Genomic DNA, 20,677 nt, shown 5'->3' with positions numbered 1-20,677 from the left:
GCTTTATAACCTGATTTTGAAAAATCATCTTGGCCTTTGAAACCAATAGATTTAAAAATCATGATTACTGATGATGTAGCAGTATCAAATCACGAAACAATCGGTTTAAATCATGACTTACTGTTTCTAGAAAAGTTGTATAATTTGTAGTAGAAATTCTGTAAAGAATAAAGCAATTTGCAGAATTCCCTTGCCACATATCACCCTGTATCAATATATATTCTTCTGGGTTTATATCTGCCAGTTATCTTGTATAACTGTATTTCTTTAAGAGACATTTATGTGACACCTTCTGTGGCATTATTAGACAGTTCCTATCTCCGTTAACTTCATAATAGTCCTCCACAAGGTAGAAATATCTTACTAGTTTTCACACAACCCCATCATTGTCAGTTTTACAGCAACCCATTTTTAGTTGGTTAATTAGTTCTTGAATTTTTTAGCATCTTGAATAATAATTTAGTGTCTTGAATAATTTATTCCTCAGTGATTTTCCATTCAGAAGTGTAAGAGTATTTAAGTACTGAAAAAAGTGCAGTATAACCAGAGAATCCCAACTCCAAAAACACAAGCTAACATTCTCTACTAGTGTAAATTGATAGAGGTCTTTTGAATAAAATGTTCTCACTACAAGAAATACGTCAGTACAGGAAATAATTCAGTAAAGGGAAAGTCTGGCCTCATCTAAATTAAATTCTTTCTGTAATGGGATAGATGTAAAGTATATTTTCAGAGAGCATAATCAAAATGACAGGACACCAGAAGACTTCTTCATAATGTATCTGTTCTCTGTTCAGCTGTACTTTCATTACAGGCAATCATTACGAAAATCCATGCTATATGATTCATCATATAGCATACCCCATCATATCACACATTGTCATATATAGAAGTAGCATTAGCAGTGTGTTTGATCATTTGCAAATGCTGAAATTACTGACATCCTGCATGTGTTTTTTAGATAAGATTTTCACTTTAGGAAAATCTGTGGGCAAATACATTAAACTGTATCATACTACATGAACCTAAGAGTGTATTAATGGGAAAAATTTGGTAAGAGGTTGTATAATAATTTGGCTATCTCCATACCTTTAGATACTCTGGGCCTTTCAAGATGTCACGATTTTCACAAAAATGCCCCCCAGGAGCATTTGAGAGGCTCTCTTTCTCTTCTAATTAATTTCTGATGGTTTGAAAGTGTAATTTAAAACTTAAGTGAACATGGCTCAGTTTTGAACTAAGTTGAAGAGGAACTTTGTGAAAAATTCAAACATATATTTTTTCCAAATCATATTTTTCTAACTGAGTTTCAAAGGAGAAACTTTGAGATTCACTTATACTGAGTCACACGGGAATGAGCTAGGTCACTCTCCAATATATCTTCATCCTCCTCATGTAGAGGTAGTCTATAATCCTAATAGTAGTTGTTACCTACCATCAAAGCATCAGGAAAAACAAAAGAAGATGGGGGAAAAAACAAAGGCTTAGTTCTGGAGTTCTATTTTAGCCTCCAGCATGTATTTCTAGTGTTCGCATAAGCCCTCTTCCACTTTTTAAGGCATATATCTCTGAGAATTAGAAACAGAGTATCTTTGTTATTATTTATCTTATAGCAAGCATCCCTGTTCCTTTCCCTATGTTCAAAAAGTTTGAAATTCTCTCTGTCTGGATGGAAGTCTGGATGATGCCAATTCAATTAGGGTCTCATTTGAACAAACAAATTCAAGAGGTTAGTTAGTATTTAAAAGTGACCCTTTCCTTTAGAAAAAGCAACATTAAATCTCTCATTTCAATCTTCTTCTTATTCCTTAATATAATGGTATTTCTATTTTTTAACTTCAATCTTACAATACATCTGGTTGTTTTTTCCTCTCTTTTTACATGATGCAGTGCTTCAAAAAATCTCTAAGAAAAAGATCTTTCTCTTTTAGCTTGTCTGAAGCCAAGTTGACAAATACCATAATCACTCCAGAGCATTTTTATGTCCTCCATGTAGTCTGTAATGAAAAAGTTATCTCTCTGCCTTAAAGGACCTGGCAGCTCTTCTGCTCTTGCCTTCTAACTAGTCCTCCATCATGGATTTAGCCTTCCTTTAACAAGAACCACTCTTCAGGGATGCTCAGAGAAGAATTACCTTGTCAGACCAAACCCATGCATTTGCCATATAAAGTACCTAGAATGCCAAGAACTCCATATCCATTTCAATACAAAGTACAGCAGCTTCTCCAGTACATATTTATTTGCTTAAATTAATACAATACATCATACATGCTTTTACTATTGAGATAGAAAGCCAGAAACTAAAGATTCACATATAGTTTGTTCACTTCACAAGCTGTGGCTTTAAACAGGAACTCAATGTTCTACATGAAATAAATATGCAACACATTATTTGCAAAATCTGTTAGGAGTACAAAATGTTAGCTCTGTTACATCTTGTTCAGCTAAGCAGACATGACATTTTCAAAACTGTTAATAATTATTAAAACTTCTAGGAATAATAAATATGGTACTTATATTACTTCTTAACTGTACACTCAAAACAGCAGAGTCGAGCAGCACCATATGAAGAGAGAAATCAAAGAATAGGTAGTAGACAAACACAGAGTTGTAAAAAGGTGGGTGCAGTAGCATTACTTGGTCTTTCCACTAACTTGTTTTACAGGAAAGAGCACAGAATAAACTTTAATTATTACATTAATCACAATGTATTTTACCCTTTGAGCTTCTGAACACAGAGCACCTGTCTTTGCTGTCACAAATTGAAGGCTGTCTGGCAGCCAGGAAAACTCAGTTTCACAAGGAGACAGCTGAGTCCTTGTGGCCAGACTGAAAATACTTTGCTCTGAGGTCACGTACAACTTTGCTTTTCCTTTAAATATATTCTCTATCTTCACCCTTAAACGATACTAGCTCAGATTTTGGGTTTTCCTCCACCTACTCTGTGCTCCAAAGCGTCTTGCAGAACTCTCCCTGCTACCCTTAACATCAGAAAAACCCCTAACTTAACAAACCACATGCCTTCACTTGCCCAGACTCTTTATGCTAGGGCAAATTTATCTTTTCCTCAGCCTGACTTCTGGAAGCATTTCAGCTGTGCAAGTTTGTAGCCACTCTTATTTGCTGTAATGCTCTCGGGAAGGATGAAACAAGGCTGCATAAACAATGCAGGCAAATGGTATAGATGTGCTTTTATATGGAGGTGGTGGAGACTGGGCTTTAGCTTCATATGTCCCCATAAAATGAAAACCCAAATAACACTGAACAGTAGTAAGATAAAGCCCCTTTTTTCCCCCACAACAGAGCTAGAAGACAAGAGATAAACTCACATTAGGAATGAGAAAAAGAAGAAAATATATCCCCCAATGTCCAGGACACAGGCAATGTCTCTACTGGACTTCTGAGCCTCTCCACAAGGCAAAATAAGGAAGCTAATCCCTTGAAAATTATAAATGGGAAATAGCTTCATTATGAGAGCAAATCTCTATAAAGCATTTTCAAAGCTATTAAAAAGCAAAGGCTGTTACTATCTGTTCCCAAAGCTGTGCCAATGTAAATAGTGTGAAAATAACTTATGTTTGAAAAGCAAGGTGCTTCACAATGAAGGCTGTTATTTCACTTTTAATTTGTCCCTTGAGGCCTCTTTGTAACAAGTGCCACAGACCCATCTACATTATGTTCTACAGTAGGGAGGACTGTCATCTTCTAACCACTTTGCTTGGGTCACTTGGCACTGTCTTCTTACTTCAGTAATAATTTTGTTTGTAATTTCTCTTATTCATAATTTACAGTTTTAAATTAGGTTTTTACTATTCTGACATTAATTAGACTTGCTTGTTTGAGAATTATCTTAGTATGACTTTGTGTCTGGGCAGAATCTCAAAGTCCCATTGTGAAGAAATACTCTGCTTTCTAGTAAAATGCGATTAAAAAGAGTTCGCATTATGAAATACTTGCAAATAGTATTGCCATTCTGGGATTATTTCCCAGCTGTATGTAGTTGTCCAGTACTTTGGCTCCAGTGATAACTGCACCTATAGAAGTGGGTAAATTGAAGCAGGGAGTGTGGTTGAAGGAGTTTGGAGTAACCATTTAGACAACCCAGAACTGTCTGCAGTGATTTCCTTTCCTAAGGACACATCTGGCACATTCTCTTACAAGGTCAGTAAGGAAACCCTGGACTGCATGCTTCCAATAAACATAGTTTTTGCAGTTGCAGAATCACACAATCACAGAAGCATTTAGGTAAGAAAAGACCTCTTAATATCATGAACTCCAATGTTTAAGCAATCACCACCTGGTCAACTAGACTAAGTCCTACATCTGATCATTTATTGAACACCTGCAGGGATATCTGACTTGTAGCCCTTCTCTGGACATGCTCCAGCACCTCAATGTCTTTCTTGGAGTGAAAGGCCCAAAATTGGACACAGGATTTGAAGTGTGGCCTCACCAGTGCCCAGCACAGGGGTCAGTCCCTGCCCTGCTCCTGCTGCCACACCATTGCTGGCACAGACCAGGATGCCATTGGCCTTCTTGGCCACCTGGGCACTGCTGGCTCATGCTCAGCTGCTGTCACCAGCACCCCAGGGCCTTTTCCTGGGGCAGCTTTGCAGCCACTCTGCCCCAGCCTGTGGCACTGCCTGGGCTTGCTGTGACCCAAGGGCAGGACCCAGCACTGGGCCTTATTGAGCCTCACACCACTGGGCTCAGCCATGATCCAGCCTGTCCAAATCCCTCTGCAGAGCCTTCCTGCCCTCCAGCAGGTCAGCACTCCCACCCAGCTTGGTGTTATCAGTTAAGTGACTGAGGGGGTTCTCCATCCCCACATCCAGATGGCTAATAAAGATATTAAACATATAAACAGGGCTGGGCCCAGTGCTGACCCCTGGGCAACACCACTGGTGACTGTCTGCCAACTGCAGTTAACTCCATTAATCACCACTCTCTGGGCCTGGCCATACAGCCATGTTTTAACCCAAACAAAGACTTCTTCCGCCCACAAGCTGTCAGCTTTTCTGGGAGAATGCCATGGATAATGTATCAAAGCCTTTGCTAAAGCCCAGATAGAATGCATCCTATGATATTAGTGGCTGGGAGCTGAACTCTGCTGAAAATGTCTCTTTTGCTCCATTTGTCTGGACTGCAATTGGTATATAATACTTTGTTTCTTTCTTGATAAGAATTGTCTAGATGTCCCATAGCACTCTCCAATTAATAGACAAGAGTTTGCAACGGAAGGGCAGTATACTTTCCTGCTTTACACACCACAGGACTGAAGGACTTGCTAAATTCCACCCACCTGCATGATCACCTTTCTAGAAATTGCAAAGAGATTCCCGATTCCTTGCTTGTCCCTCTTATCATGTAAATGAATACCTCTGGAAATGTGGAGCTAACTGATACTGAACCACGCACAGCTGGAAACTACACTACCAAGAGGGAGAAAATTCTAAGAGTTAGCTACTCCCAGCTCTTGGCTGTATACATGCTCACATGAAGCTTTTGTCTGGTAGAGACAAGGCTAGTGCCAATAAGTTAACTGAAGGAGTTGCTCCCATTTCTGAGGGACTATCTACTAGACCATGCTGAATTTCTACCCGATCACTTCCCCTAACATCTAAGAAATAGTACAGTTTCACTCATTATTCTAAAAATTTCCCTTTTTGCTTGACCACAACATCTTCCTTGAAAGAAAGATGGCTCCTTTTTCAATAGGCATTGTCTTACAGCTAAAGCAAGGAAGAGGAATGTTTATGATAAAAGAGTTAATCCCTGAAGAAACATGACCACGGACCTCTAAAATACACCTCAAAGACTTTTTAAATTCTAAAGTGACCTACCTTCCAGTTCAATTTGGCATGACATTTTTATTTTTAAAAATATGCACATCAGACATAGATTTAATTTAGGAAAGTCACCTGGATGTTACTCTTTCTTTTATCAATAGCTTTTTCTGCATGAATTTCTGCATGTGTTATGCCATGTTTGAGCCTTGAAAAAGGAAAACACTGCCTGTAGCCTTGGACTACACAAACCCAGTTATATGAAAAATAAGGACCTTGCCCTGTGAATGCTGCTTAACTGGTAGGCATGAGGATCATTAATTTGAGAGGTGTGTGTTTTCTCATAGGGGCAGAGAGCTGCAGCTACATGACTGGTCTTAGCAAGCCACAAAAGTAGATGACTATATTTAATTATAACTTGCTATATAGAGAGCATGATTGCAATGCATTTCAAATCAAGAACTCAGCAGGTAAGTGAAGAAGGCAGTAATATTTGGAAGAGATGTACCATATATATGGATTTTAACCTTTTGAGCTGGGATGTCCAAAGGACATAGGACAAATTTTATGATTAATTGAATTTTTATTTCCACGTAAGCAATAGGACGATTCAGGGCTGCTTCTCATCTTTCTTGAATATATAGGAACTAATATGCTGTTCAAAGTATTTATGTCATTAATTAAAAGTTTAATCAATATGCTTTTCCCATGTCGGTTATAAGCTTATAACTGTAGGGGAATCAGAGGATGAAAAGCTGAGTTTGACTCCATAAAAACAGCATGAGTGAAATTTGTCTGAAAGGCCTGCCACTTACTGCTCAAGAAGTGTTTAATAAGAGAAGTTTTCTGACCTTAATAAGAGGAAAGTTTTCCTCTGTGAGGTACTGCTTGTTCTGGAAGGATGGTTTTTACCCCCTGAAACAAAAAATGACCAGATCTGTGTATTCCAAAATTATCCTTACTAGCAATGATAAACTGAAGAGATAAATGGTAAAGCTGCATAATTTTTTCATTTTGAATTACTCATACTGTGTTATGTGTAACTATGGCAAGATTGTGAATACAGCATGCTGATGCCACCCAGTACATGTGTTGGTCCAAGCAGGCAGTAGAACAAAATGTCAACACAATCTATGCTATTCCACTTCAAGAATTTCTGAACACTCCCATACTGGCTGAAACACAGCAAAGCACAAATATTCCTTGTGCTAGAGAACTAGCTTTTGTAATAAATTCCTTTTAAAGTCTTAGAGAACTGTCCTTTACTGCCTCCCTAGACATTAGTTCTTCTTATTATTTTGTTTCACATTTCTCATTGTAAGTAGTTGCACTAAGAGTCACTTCAGTAAATCAAATATTTGGAATGTGTTAGTTCTGAATGTTGAAGCACTTTCATGCATGCCATGTCTAATAGTACTCTGGCTTATAATGTGAAATACTTTGTATATTCAGATATTTTTGAGGCATATGGTTAGAAGTTTTCATATATATTTAGTCAGATAAGAAATCAGATGCTAAAATATGTTGCTTTCTGCTAAGTAGAAAATTGCATGTAAGTATCTATCCCCATATAATAGGAAGTAAACTTCTGTACCCAACCCATTGTCTGTTATACATTAAACGGATAAATATTAAAGTGTTATTTTTCAATATCTATTGCATTTCTTGGTGACCTCAAGCTATTTTATTCTTTTAATGTATGTGGTTTACCCTAAATTATTTTTAATAATTTGGCTTATTTATTTCTAAATACTACTACAGACTTCCAGACTTTAGTAGCTTACAATTCACGTTAAAATCTACCTGGTTACCATTTTCCAGCTGTTTTAAAAATGTCCATTTTAAATGCCTAGAAGCATTGTTTGTTTTTCCATTTTTCTTTCCAGCAATTCTTTCAAACTCTTGTTCTTGTGCTTGAAATACAAGTAATCAGAGAGAGAGTGACCAAGTCTGGCCTTTTCAAAGGATCTAAAGCTGAGATGTTCTTTGCTGTTTGCAAGCTCTCCCTCTCCACGTCTCTCCTCTTTGTCTGAATTTCCTATTGTCTTCCCCAGTCCTCCCTCACTTAACACCTCTTCCTTCTCATTGCAGTAGGACTCTCTGAAGTCCTTCATCATGCACTCAGGTTTGCCAGAGAGATCTTGAGCCATGTACAGCTTGTTGTCATCATGATGGTACGTGGCAGGGCTGTATCGTTCCACCTCATAGCAGTTGTCTTCCTCTTCTTCCTGGCATGAGCTTCCCTTGGCACTCTCACCATCAGAATGAAATGAGATACCCTTCCCTTGGCTTTTCTGGGACAGATCAAATGGCTCTTCCTGTTCCAAGCTTCTCAAGACATTTGTCTGGGACAGAGCAATCCTTCCTCTTCCAAAACCTTGTAGTGGTTTGAGGGGAGGAGAGAAGGAAAAAATTATATATAGGAATTTTTACTACTTGATGCATGGCTAAAAAACAAAATCTGAGGTGTCTTTGTATTTAATTTTTTAACTTTGTCATCCATCCAGCTATCTCCAAGTACTTCACTATTTACATCTCATGGCATCTCCTTCGAGATGCTGCAAAAAGGAGTGCTATTGTTTACGCTTCACAGCCAAGTTAGGACACACAAAATATTCTTCTATTCAGCCAGACTCTGGATGGTGCAGCTGGGAAGAAAAGTGAAATGGTCTGGCCTTTTGTAAACTGAATTTTGTCTCAACGTACTCACTTCCTCCTTCCTATTATTTTTCTAAAATAAAACTTGAATCTAAAGCACCACAGTCCATAATTGAAGTCCCATGTTTTGTATCTTATGTTTCAGAGGCGTGGAAGAGACTAAAAACATGGTAATGTATTTGTTCTATGGACACTGGGGTTCAAAGTTAATAGTTTACAAATGAAAAGACAACAGTCTCAGCAGCCTATGATTGTCCTTAATTTTTCCCCTTTCATCCACTGAGAAAAAATCAGTGGAAAAGCTCTATGCACTAGACAGTGCTTCAGCTTGAGGGAATCATTATAAACAAATGATGATTTTGAGCAGTGTATATGAATATACATCTAATCCTGGATCTGGTTTGGCTTAGTATTTGTCAGTGTCTTCCCTCTTGCTGAAAATACAGATTATCCAAGAGGCATCTGTGGACTCAAAAACGCTCCAAACATCATCAGGATATATTTTAAAAAATCAGATACTATAGGCATAGACCAGCTTCATTAAAGACTAATGACAAAGTGAGGACTTCACCCAATACCTATGAAAGTCACAATTTTACCTGCTCTTGTTTCCTTTGTTTTTTACTTTCCCCTCAGTAATTGAATCAAGTTTATGAAGGATCTATGCCGTATCACTAAACAGCAGATTTTATTTTGCAAGAAGGTGTATTTGTTAAAAGGATTCATAAACAGGCATCAGACCTCACAAATTTTCTCATAATTGATAAGCCTCAAGGGCTGCAGAATCTCTGTACAATGAAAAGATTTTAGGCAATCTCCAATTACGAGCAATTCTCTAACTAGCATGATGCTGTAGGAGATTTACAGAAAAAAATAGTTATTTCATTAGCCATTAGGATCTTCAAAAAATTTACACCAAATGTCATTAGAGTAAGTGTTTTGCACATGTGCTAAGCCGCCCTAAAGTTTGAATATATGAGAAATGCCAAGAAATCTTGCCCACTAAAGAATTATTCATATACTTAAAAAAGGGATCTTGGATACCCAAGCCCTCAAAAATTCTCCCTAATTCCCTCACTTCTTTAGATAGCATTGATCTGTTTACACACATGAGGATGACTTCAGGAAGTGTATGTGGTAAGTGGCAGACAGGAAATGTTTCACAGGATGCCCTCAGTAGTCAAAAATCCTTATACTGTGAGACTTATACTTTGAGGAATATCCCCTCCTATTCATGTGCTTCCTTGTAAATGGGATCTTGAGCCTGTGGTATTCATGTGGCACCAGCTATGCCAATACAGTACAGAATGACCAAGGCTCCTGGATGTAGAGCCATTGAAGATTCCATTCCTGCTCCAGACTATCAGAAAGGACCATAAGTGTTTCAGATTTTCTTTTTCTGTCAAATTAGGATTAATTTATGATTTATTTGGGACACGTAATGCCGCCATGTAATGGTATAGTAATATAGCTAATAACAACTTCACAGGCTTATGGGATTCTACCTCTTGCAATAACGTTGGATCTATGGCACAAGTTTGTGGATCTGTCATACAAAGCCCATTTGTATTTACTGATATGCATATTCAGATCTCACAGAGAATAATCTCGCTGAAAATTATTACCTTGAGAGTGAAATCCTCTTTCCATGACTCCATGTTTGACTTTCATGTGCCTGGTTAGGTTCCCCTTCAAGGTGAATTTGCTGGGACAGTAGAGGCACTTAAATGGCTTACTATCTGAGTGCAAGTGCATGTGTCCCATTAAATTGTGCATTCTGTTAAACTCCTTTCCACACAGCTGTAAAAATGGTAAAAATGAAAATTATTAGTTTGAAGCAGTATTTTCAAGGACAAAATTTTAAAGGAAAGAGGACCTACACTTCTCAACTTAAATTCTGGCAGTTTTTGGCTGTAATAAGTTTTTCAAAGTTCCATCAAAATCCTACAGGCAAAAACATGTGGTATCTAAGGCACTCTGAACTGCTGATATTTTTTTATATTGGTGACCAGCACATATAGTGCAGGATTCCCCAAAAGCAGTCAATGTTGTTGTAAGGAGGGGAAAGACTTAAGGGAGTAATCTGGAAGACTCATAACTTGAATGAGATTCAAAGTAAAAGTTTCTGCCCCGGTGAACCATTCCATTTGTAGTTTATACATCTAGCCTTTAATCAACTACAATGTCAGGCAGGAATGGAATTATAAAATAAAACCAACTAAGTGTTTCTGTGAAACAGTCAAAGTAACAGAATATTACTTATTTTTAAATGGAAATTAAATGGCTGCACATTTTGCTTAAAGCTAGAAAAAGCAATTCCTTGTTTTTCTGTGTTTCTTTCTCACTCTTTATTTCCCCTGATTCTTTCATCATTTGTTTATCAACTCCTGTGTTTTGGTGTCTCTGGTGAGTAAGCTGCAATTTAAACAGTCATGAGGCTGCAAGAATGACTCAGCTTTCCCTGAAGCATGTTCCTGCCAGCTTAAGCCATTGATCGTGAAATTTTTCCTTTGATGGAACAATACCAGTGGGTTTAATTCATTGTTGTTTATTTAGATGGGTCCTTTTGTAGTCTGGACTCTTATGTACTCTTAAGACATGAGAGTTTGACATCACTATTACAGCCACCCAGTCTTACTTATCTTCTGGTCTTTCCTTACCAGGATTTATAATTTTGTTCACATTCAAGTGGCTATTTCCATCCTCTGCAAACTTCTGTGCTTGCTTTATACCTTTTTTTTTTCCTGACTTGTTTTATCATTGGATCTAATTTTTTTTAAATTATTCTTATTACTATATTAACCAGAGTCACCATTACTGAGTAACTGAAACCTTCATCTAGCAGGGTAACCATCTGGCAGACAATTAATAAATAGAAATTACTAAGACTCCACCAGATTTTTTTATATAATGTGGATTCAATTTTTACTTATTTGGTATTACAGAAGAACTGATATAGAACTTGTAGATGTAAATTCAGAAAGTCATCACTTAGAATATCTGGATGAAATGTAAATAGCGAAAGGATCCTTGGAAAAGAAGTACTGTATGCTTTGTCTTTTAAGACTTCTCTTGAGGAAAAATTGAATTAGTTCATAAATATAAAAATTAGCAGGTCTACTGTTTTAAAATAAAAACTAGAGCTGAGTCAGAGCTGTAAAAAGACAGATTCTGAAAACATTCACTTGTTTTTCAAAAAGTTATTCGCTTCAGCTGCATATGTACCATTTGTGTTTTTCTGTCTGTGATTTTACTAAAATGAAAACTCTAGCAAATAAATTTATCGCAAAGTGTTAGACATGACCATTGGTGGAAAAAAGGAATAGCCACTGAAAGTGAGTAATTAATTTTTAAAAGTAAGATGGCTGCTTCCAAGGGTCATCCAGCCACTGAGGAAAGAATACTGTCTTCTTCATGTTCAAAGAAAGTTAATATGTAGGATTATGTACACTCAGAGAAATTATAGAACCACAAAATACCTCAGAAAGTGCTGGGAGGAATCAGACTCTCATCTACTGAGACTACTAATGAGCACAGAAAATTAGCAAGGAGTAACCAGCAGCTGATTGTATCTTGACAGCTGCGGGAATAACCTATAACTTGTCAATATTACTCTTGTTGCAAGAATGTCAACAATAATATCTCTCTTACACCTCTTTGCTGAAGGCTTCTGGTTATCTGCTTGGATTGTGGCTGACATACGTTATCACCAGAACCTGCTTTCTTATATCTACATCTTCTCTGTCTGAACTGGTAACCAAGGAAAATCATGTTGAGTGGATGAGTGGCTTCAGTACTGCATGCAAACACTTATCTTTATAAGGTCTTGAGTATTAAAATTTATTTAGGAGGACCATTTACTTTCTGTCAAGGCAATATTTGTTTGTCTTTCCTCTTACTGAAAAGACAGGGACTTGGTAAAGGTTATTTCTTTATGGCATAAAAGTTCTGTGTCTGAATAAAGTTGATGGGTTTTCCATTTCCCAGAGTCAGGCACATCTTCAAAATGTGTAATGTGTTCTTGCCCTGAATTCTCCTTTGGGGACATAAGGAAATGGTACTAGAGTGCAGAGGTGTGGCAGGAAAATTAAAGAAATGCAGATAGGAAAATTGGTTTTTGGAATGATGCGTCTCTGTGGCATAATCTTTGTTTTACTGGTCACTTAAAAAAGGCAGGAGACATCTTTCAGATGAATATCTATGATCCAGATGTAAAAGGAAATAGGTTTCTCACTTGTATGCTAGGAGACTGCAATTCAAATCTAGCTGGAGTACATAGCTAATGCTCAATGAAGAGCTTGAATCTGCAGATCAAATTAGAAGCCTGTACAAGATTTTCTTTCTCTCTGACATGACAGCCTTGTGAGCAGAGTGTGAAAGATGATCCTGAGACAGCTGCATGGGAGGAGCTCCAGCAGAACCCAATGCACGATGGCACTCAGGGAGGTGAAAAGTTTATGCAAGAGAACTTGGGATATCAGGAACAACATGGTTTACTTGTGGACTTTCTGTTAGGCTGTCTAACAAAATAATCTTCAACAAAATGTTTAGAACAAAATAAAATTAAAATCTTGAAGAGAACAACTCAGCTGCAAGTCTGCTGAACAGACATAGTTGCACTGGCTGGTGAAATGGACTTCAGCATAGTTTGCTAGAATAGTCTACATTAGTTCCAGCCTAGATTTTTTTCCTCTTAAGCCAGCACGTGAAGTATCATCCTTCTAGATTGGCCACCCGTTTTGTTCCTTCTCAAAGTACTTCTCTCTTTCTGATTAAAAACCACATTTTTAGATAGAGAAAAAAGTGGTGTTCAAAACATCTGTTACAGATATTTGTCTGAGCTGAAGAAAGATCCATTGCATCCTTTATTGGAAGTATGAAAAATTGATTACTTCAGCACTAAAAGCAACAGTAAATTTCATGGAACCTTTCTATACAAATCCAAATTAGTACTGTTGCACCAGTTGTTGGAATACCTTCATAACTCTTCAGTGGGTTTTTTTTTTCCCTCTTAAACAGAAATAAACAAGGCAACATGGGCTCAGGCCTTTAAATACTACAGACAAGTTGACTCTTCAGCAGAAAATCAAACAGAGATCCAGGCTGCAGCTGGGTGAGGAAACAGAAGGGACAACTATTTGCTACTCCCTCAATTCTGATAGTATGTGCTTAGCTGTGATTAGACACATAGGAAAGCTCATGTTTTCTTTTGCTGTGAGAAAAAGGTAAAGAAAACCATTGCATGCGGTGAAGTATAAAGGCTACTGCTGTGCTCTCTTTCCCTTGCATTCTTCTTCTTTTTTTTTCTTTATAAGAAGGGTGTTCCTTTCCTCAAAGAAAGAAGGAGAGGGAGAATGACTGTAAACTGTCCAAAAGGACCGTGAGAAAACAGGAAGCTTTGAAAAGTACAAGAGAAAGCAAGATGAAATCTATTTGCAGGCGGTTCCCCAGGGACATGTGAGCCATTGTTAAGCAGGCTGTTCATACAGCTATATCCTTCCTTCTGCTGAGGAGGAGCTTGGTGCCAAAAGGCTGCTATCTGGTCATTGCCTTAACCCTCCAAGTACCAGCCAGAAATATTTGCCTTCAAGAGTCTTCAGGGGCTCTATCAGACAGGTAATCTTAGGCTGTTCCTAATGCAAAAGAACAATTCCTGATTCTGTGTCTGCTTATTGTTGCAATCTTCACTGTCAGAGGCACTGATGCCGATTCATACCCCTTCAGACATATGAGAAACAGATTCACTATGCTTACTTGTTTCTTTCCTCATTGGAACACTGGGTGGGACAGAAAAGTAAAAAAATAAGAAAAACAGGTGTTCCTGTAGAGCTTTTGTTACTGTCTGGAAAACATACTGGTTATACTCTATTTCCCAGTTCCAACTATTGCCCTCTCCAAGTTTCAATAGTCTGGCATCATCAAACACTGAGCTGAACACAACCTTCCAGCTAATCTGCACGTACCCAAAAAGTCATGTGGATCCATATACTGCACCCACAAAATCTGACCCAAAATTTGAGATTCTTTTCTGAAGTTTGAGGAGTCAGAGAATGACTTCAACCAAATGGGAACAACAAGGCATGTTTGCAGATGCTCTCAAAGAATGAAAACCTCCAGCAGGCCTGACTTGTTACACATAGAATTTCAGTAAAAGAAATTCTTTTATCAATATAGAGTAATGTAAGCACTACTACACAACATACTACTTTCATAAGACATAAATTAGAACAAAGTACTGAAGGTGGAAGACTTGGCTGCTAGTTTTTCGAAGTAAAATGTTTTGACGCTAAGAAAGAAAAATTATGAAGTCAGAAATATTCATTATGACATTTTTTTACTAAAACCAGCACTGAACATCATATATTCCTATGACATTTTGAAATTCTACATTTTTTCAAGATGAAATAAGGATCATATGAATTAAATATGATGAAAAAATGAAATAATTCCATTTAAATTTTTCATCCATCTCTGCTTCTTCATGAGAAATTCCTTTTAAGAAAATATCAATACCATAGAGATGTAGAATGAAAGAGTTCTAGAAATTGCTTTCAATCAGTCTTTAGTTTCTTATGCATAACCTCGGTAATATGCTCCACTCTGTATTTACAGCCATCTTAGAACAAATTAAAGTGGGAAATCTCCAGCCTTTGACTTCACAAAGTACGACATCAGTAATGAACCAGATAGGCATTGGAACACTGAAGGCAGCAAAAGAACTTATGTAGCATCCAGTACTGAACAAGAATATAGATATGAATAATTCATAAGAAATGTATTAGAAGTAAACAGGATCAATAAAGTCTTTAGGGTTTATGGGGAGGGAGGAGAATAGAGGATGGAAATGGAATGCCAGCCTCCAGTGCTGGGGGGCAGCAGCAAACTGGAAGTTGAAGGACTGTAGAAAGGCCAGGTGGTCTCAGAGGCTATTTTGTTAGCATACTAATATCCTGACTTGAATTCCAGTCTGGTAATTACACTCTACCCATTCAAATCCCTTCTGTAGTTTTATTTTGCTGTGGCTTTTTCTAACCCCTTTCTTGAACTGTTGCATAGCATCACTGTGTGAAATTCTGGCTGCTGCTTTTTCATGATCCTCTGCAGGGTGCATGATTTGATTCCTGCTTTTTATCAGTGTTTCAAGCTATTAAGTGCTTAAATTTCTGTTTGGATGATTGTACTAAGCAAATGTCAGATATGTTCTTGTCCTCAAATGTCTGTGGCACTTCAACAATCACAGGGAAAAAACCCCAAAACTTATGTGAGAAGGAATGATCCTGATGGGAAAGGGAGTAAACCACAGGTATTTATCTCCATTATTTTGTGCTACATAAGCAGAACCTGGGTAAAGAAAGAAAATCAGGCTGGTTTATGTTAATTTTTGAATACAAGTGCAGTATGTGTTAGCAAGTTTGTTTTTCTAATTCTACATATGATAAGATGACAATATCAGAGAAATATGCTTTAGGATAATATTTCTACCACCAAATGTACTTACCTTGCATTTAAAGGGTTTGACATCAGAGTGAACAATCATGTGGGCCTTGAGAGTCTGCTTTTGCACAAAGCTCTTGAAGCACAAATGGCATTGATAGGCTCTGATATTGGTGTGGATCAGGACATGTCGCTTCATGTTGGCCAGCAGAGTAAATTCCCGGCCACAAATTCCACATTTGTGCTCTTTCACACCCTGAAAAAAATAATTCTGTAGATGTAAAATTTTCTAGGTAATTTAATCGTCAGTACAGCAATTTATGAATTATTCATTCTGCATTAGCAAAGTTGATAATAAATTATTTCACTTTTAACATTTTTCAAGGTATTTTCTCCTGACAAATTCTTACAAGCTTCTGAGAAGCAGAGAAGGAAAACAAAATACAAACTTAATGAAGAAATGAAGTCTGTTTTCAAATAAATCTAACATAGTCAGCATCAGAGCTTCCCTCTCCTGCTCTGTTGCTAAGTAAACTATTGATTACACATCTCATATTTATTGCAGAGAGAAATATCTGCTTATTCCTGGTGGGATTTTCAGTAACCACTATGGAATGATTTCATTTTATATGAGGTTTATAGAACATTTCTATCACTTTTTATGCTATCTACTCAATTTATGACTACATAATTCAATATTCTTACGCCCATGTGATCTGTCAGCTTCTCAGTGATTTAGATACTATGAAAATCAAAGAATTTGCTACTAAACAGCTGAAGAGTTTTATGTGCTGAAGGTAATAAGGATTTACTAGCGAGGTGCTGAGAGCAATTACTCCTTCCACAGCCCTTCTTTAAAAAGATGTGAAATGACTGTCAGTGGTTTTCACAGTTAATTAAAAAGCTAAAACTGGACATCACTACCAGTTTCAAGTGTCTGCTCATTTGATATGAAGCTGCGTTTAGTCAGCTAAGTACTATTATTTTCATGGTGAATCCACCTGTGGCTGTGGACAAAGAAGCAAAAGCTCTCTAAGGGCTCAGTGGCATTTCATTCCCTGTGACAAAAAAATATACCAGGTCTTCAATTAGTGGAATCTTGCATGGTAAATCTGAAGAGCAGGGAATCTCCAGAAAGAACAGAAATTATAAGCATGAAGCAGAAAAGAAAAAGCAAATGTGGAAGTAGAAGTTGTGCAGTTTTCAAAGAATATTTGACTATAAGACTCAAGGGCCATAGCTTTCTGTATTTCTAATGTTTTTCACGTAAAAGCCAAAATTCAAATGTTAAAGGAAAAATATGCTAATCTGGAAGCAACCTTTTTTAAAGTGAAAGAATTTGACTTCTCTTATTATTTTTGTAAAAGTAGATTGTCAATTTCAGAGTTTCTTGAATGGGACAATTGCATTTTTCCTACTTTTGGAAGCAATCTTTTCGGAAGAGTTCCAAAGCTTTCTCGTACCCTAAGCTGGCCCTGCTGTCACCACTATCAGCAGAGGCAAAACTGCTACTTGATATTAATTGGCTGTTATTATGATCCTGCTTGTCCATTTATATTAACTGGCATTCTGGATAACATATGCACAAAGGGGAATTTTTCTTAGGGTTATTTTGTTTTTTAAATGTCATCTCATTACAATGACTCTTCAAAATCTGATGAGTAATAACATACTTCTTTTTTTTTTTTGCTACAGTCCACTACAAACCCATGTACTTCCTAATCTAGGTAATAAAGTATCACAACTGGCTTTCACTTAAAAATAATCTTTTAAAATTTTGGGATTATGGGGTGGTTATACAGCTTTGAAAAATTTTACAGAAGGTCATTCTGAAAAAAGCCCCAAGAAACAGAGAGATATGAGTCCGGTTTGGGGAAGTGATACAGGGGGTTTAATTGAATTCCTGCTTATAACAAAGTTGTGTTTGCATGTACTTTTTTAAGGCTGGCAAAGACATCTGGCTGATACAACTGCCAGCAATGCTGGAGTTTCCATGTAAGCCTCTGCAGCTGGCAAGAGACCACGTTTCTGAGGAGGTACCTGCCCTTGTGTAGCTTTCATTGCCTGTAATCCTTATACTGCCTTCAGACGCAAGGTGAGAGCTGGCTTACCTTGTGAGTCAGGGAGTGTTGCTTCAGGTGGTGGGGCTGCACAAACTCCATGCCGCATTCAGTGCAGATGTATGGGCGGATGTCTTTGTGCTTCATCATGTGGTTTTGCAGCTGACTTGGGTACTGGAAGGTCTTATCACACTCGGTGCAATTGTACTGTATAGGGCCACGGTGGGTGGTTAGGTGTCTCTTCAGCTGGGCCAGAGTTGGAAAGTCCAGACCACACTCCACACAAATGTTCTCTCGTCCACTCTCATGCTTAGACTCATGTGCTTTCAGCTCACTGGGGTAGGCAAAACCCCTGCCACAGATCCTGCAGTTGTAAGGTTTGATATCACTGTGTTGCATCATGTGTCTCTTAAGGTGACTGGTTTGAGTGAAGGCCTTGTGGCACACCTGGCACTTATGTGGCCGAGTGCCCTGGTGTGTCAACATATGTGTGTGCAAGTGGCTCAGCTGCTTGAAAAGCTTGCCACACCGCGTGCAAGCATGTGGTTTAATGCCGCTGTGACCCAAGATATGGGTGACCAAATTGTACTTGGATGTGTAGGACTTCTCACACATGGGACATTGCCAGCGTTTCTGCTCACCCCCCACATCAACATAGTAGCTGTCATCTATCTGAAGGTTGACATCTACTCTTTCCACTTTCTGTTTGTTTTCACCACTTTCTCTTACTTCAGCCCTCCTGAAGGGTGGTTCTGTAGGTCTTTTCATTTGAAAAGGGTTCCTGAAATGAAAGTTTGGTGGTACAATGAAAGGAAACATTAAGCCAGGATGGACTTTAGGATAGTAAGGGTAAGGAGCCTGCATGAATGCTGGGTTGCTGGGCCATGCCATGTTAGGCTTCACTGGTTCTTGCTTAATGGGCTTGGCTCCAAAATGCTCCAGAGTTCTGTAGAACTGAAAACCAAAGTTGCAGAGGTCAATCATCTGGGAACTGTACTTGGGCTGAGTTGGCTGTTGGAACACCAAGGGGAGACTAGAAGAGCCCGTGTCGTGATCCTCAGGTCGATCTGGTGATGATGAGGAATCCTCAAGGGTGATGGGAGGAGGCATTTTTGTTGGCATGCTCTTACGTTTGCGAGACCCTCCTTCCAAGGACCCCTGGAATGTTTCCATGTTTTCAAGAGGAGGAGGACCATAGCGGAAATGTGAGAGGTGTGTTCTGAATTCTTCATCAAATTGTGTTGCTCTGTGTGGCTTTGTAATGGGGCTGAGCGGCTGCAGGCAGAGGGAGAAGGGAGAGGCTCGGGTATTGTCCACATTAAAACTTGTTTCTTCGTTCTTCATCATATTCAATTTTCTTCTCTGTGGCCCAAATTCCTTAAGATAAGCAAAAGAAACCCCAAATCTGTTTATTTCTTCATGTTCTTCTGGATTTAACAATCTATTGATCATTTTATTGTTTTGAAGATTGTTGGGTTTTTTTAAATAAATAAAACTAAGGATTTCTTAGGTCCATATAGGACAAAGACATTTTAAAGCAGAATTAAATTGGTAAGTGAAAAGCAAAAAAGCTTTGGTCTTTCTGCAGCAGATTTGACCCACACAACATTTTTACAACTTAAACATCCTGTACTGTGACCCACTACTTCACAGATGAACCAGTATGGCAATGCTTCTGCCTAACTTTATTCAGTCAGTCTGTTTGTGGGCAAAATTCTGTCCTTGGCTGTGCATGAACGGCTCTAGAAATTGGCGGTGCATATAAAGGATATAGCAATACAAACAATAATATGCACATTTATTATGGTTGTGACATGAAAAGCCAAAGCCAAAAAATGTTAAGCTTCTTTGTATCATTAACATGTGCTGCTGTGAGAGAAAACAATGGCCAAGTGATCTAAGGACACTGTGTACCATCAGGTTTTGCGCCATGTTTCCTGGCTGCTCGCACTTTGTATTGTAATAAGAAGGCGGAGATTAATTTATTTTCTTTGTTTTAATCACAGAGATATTTGCCTGGCAGATCTGGGGGAGGAAAGACATTTGACAACTCTCCAAATTACACTTAGTTTAATAGGTTTTATCTAAGATGTTTTTTTGTTTGTTTGTTTGTTTCTAAACAGGTGGGCAAAATCACCACTATAAAACTAAATATAGAACTGATGTCAACAAAACCCTGGGGACTGCATAGTAACTGACACCTAAAAATGCTCTGAGCATATCTGATGATAGAATGTGATGAGGCAGATTAATAATTTTCTCCTGGCAAAATTTTATGTTCCACTGATCATATGGGGAACTTCATCTGGTTAAACATTGGTTATAAAACATTGGTTATAAATTTTGATTAAATAAGTAAAGTAGCAGCTTAACCTTCTTAAATAAGGCTGCTACTTTTTCCCTCGTCCCTCTAGTGTCATAGAATCAGAAAACTTTCATTAGAAAAGACCTTTAAGATCATCAAGTCCAGACATTAATTGCCAAATCCACCACAAAAACATGTCCCTAAGCACCACAAGTCTTTTAAATACCTCCAAGGATGGTGACTCCATCACTTCTGTGGGCAACCTGCTTCAGATCTTGACCACTTTTTCTGTGAAGCGGTTCTTTCCCTGGAACAACTTGAGGCCATTTCCTCTTGTCCTATCACTTGTTACCTGGGAAAAGAGACAAATACCCACCTGGTTACAACCTCTTACAGGCAGTTGTAGAGAGTGATAATGTTACCCTGAAGCTCCT

At 38.0% G+C, this 20,677-nt stretch overlaps 1 protein-coding gene across 3 annotated transcripts in view; it reads right to left on the bottom strand.

Annotated features, from left to right (window-relative positions):
* Window positions 1-2,212: 2,212 nt before the first annotated feature.
* Window positions 2,213-20,677, bottom strand: part of ZNF366 (zinc finger protein 366) — a 36,682-nt gene continuing 18,217 nt past the window's right edge. For all 3 annotated transcript variants that reach the window (XM_026794327.2, XM_005488285.4, XM_074532399.1), the window contains 5 exons: window positions 20,470-20,595; window positions 17,990-19,315; window positions 15,943-16,134; window positions 10,070-10,244; window positions 2,213-8,163 (listed from right to left, as the gene is read on the bottom strand). In XM_026794327.2, the coding sequence (XP_026650128.1) occupies window positions 7,628-8,163; window positions 10,070-10,244; window positions 15,943-16,134; window positions 17,990-19,315; window positions 20,470-20,490 (2,250 nt within the window). In that variant the 5' untranslated portion in view covers window positions 20,491-20,595 and the 3' untranslated portion in view covers window positions 2,213-7,627. The remainder of the gene's footprint in view (window positions 8,164-10,069; window positions 10,245-15,942; window positions 16,135-17,989; window positions 19,316-20,469; window positions 20,596-20,677) is intronic.

This window comes from Zonotrichia albicollis, chromosome Z (assembly GCF_047830755.1).
Source record: "Zonotrichia albicollis isolate bZonAlb1 chromosome Z, bZonAlb1.hap1, whole genome shotgun sequence".
Classification (NCBI taxonomy): Eukaryota; Metazoa; Chordata; class Aves; order Passeriformes; family Passerellidae; genus Zonotrichia; species Zonotrichia albicollis.
The sequence above is the reverse complement of the archived record's forward strand: the minus strand, read 5'-3'. Positions and strand labels throughout refer to the sequence as shown.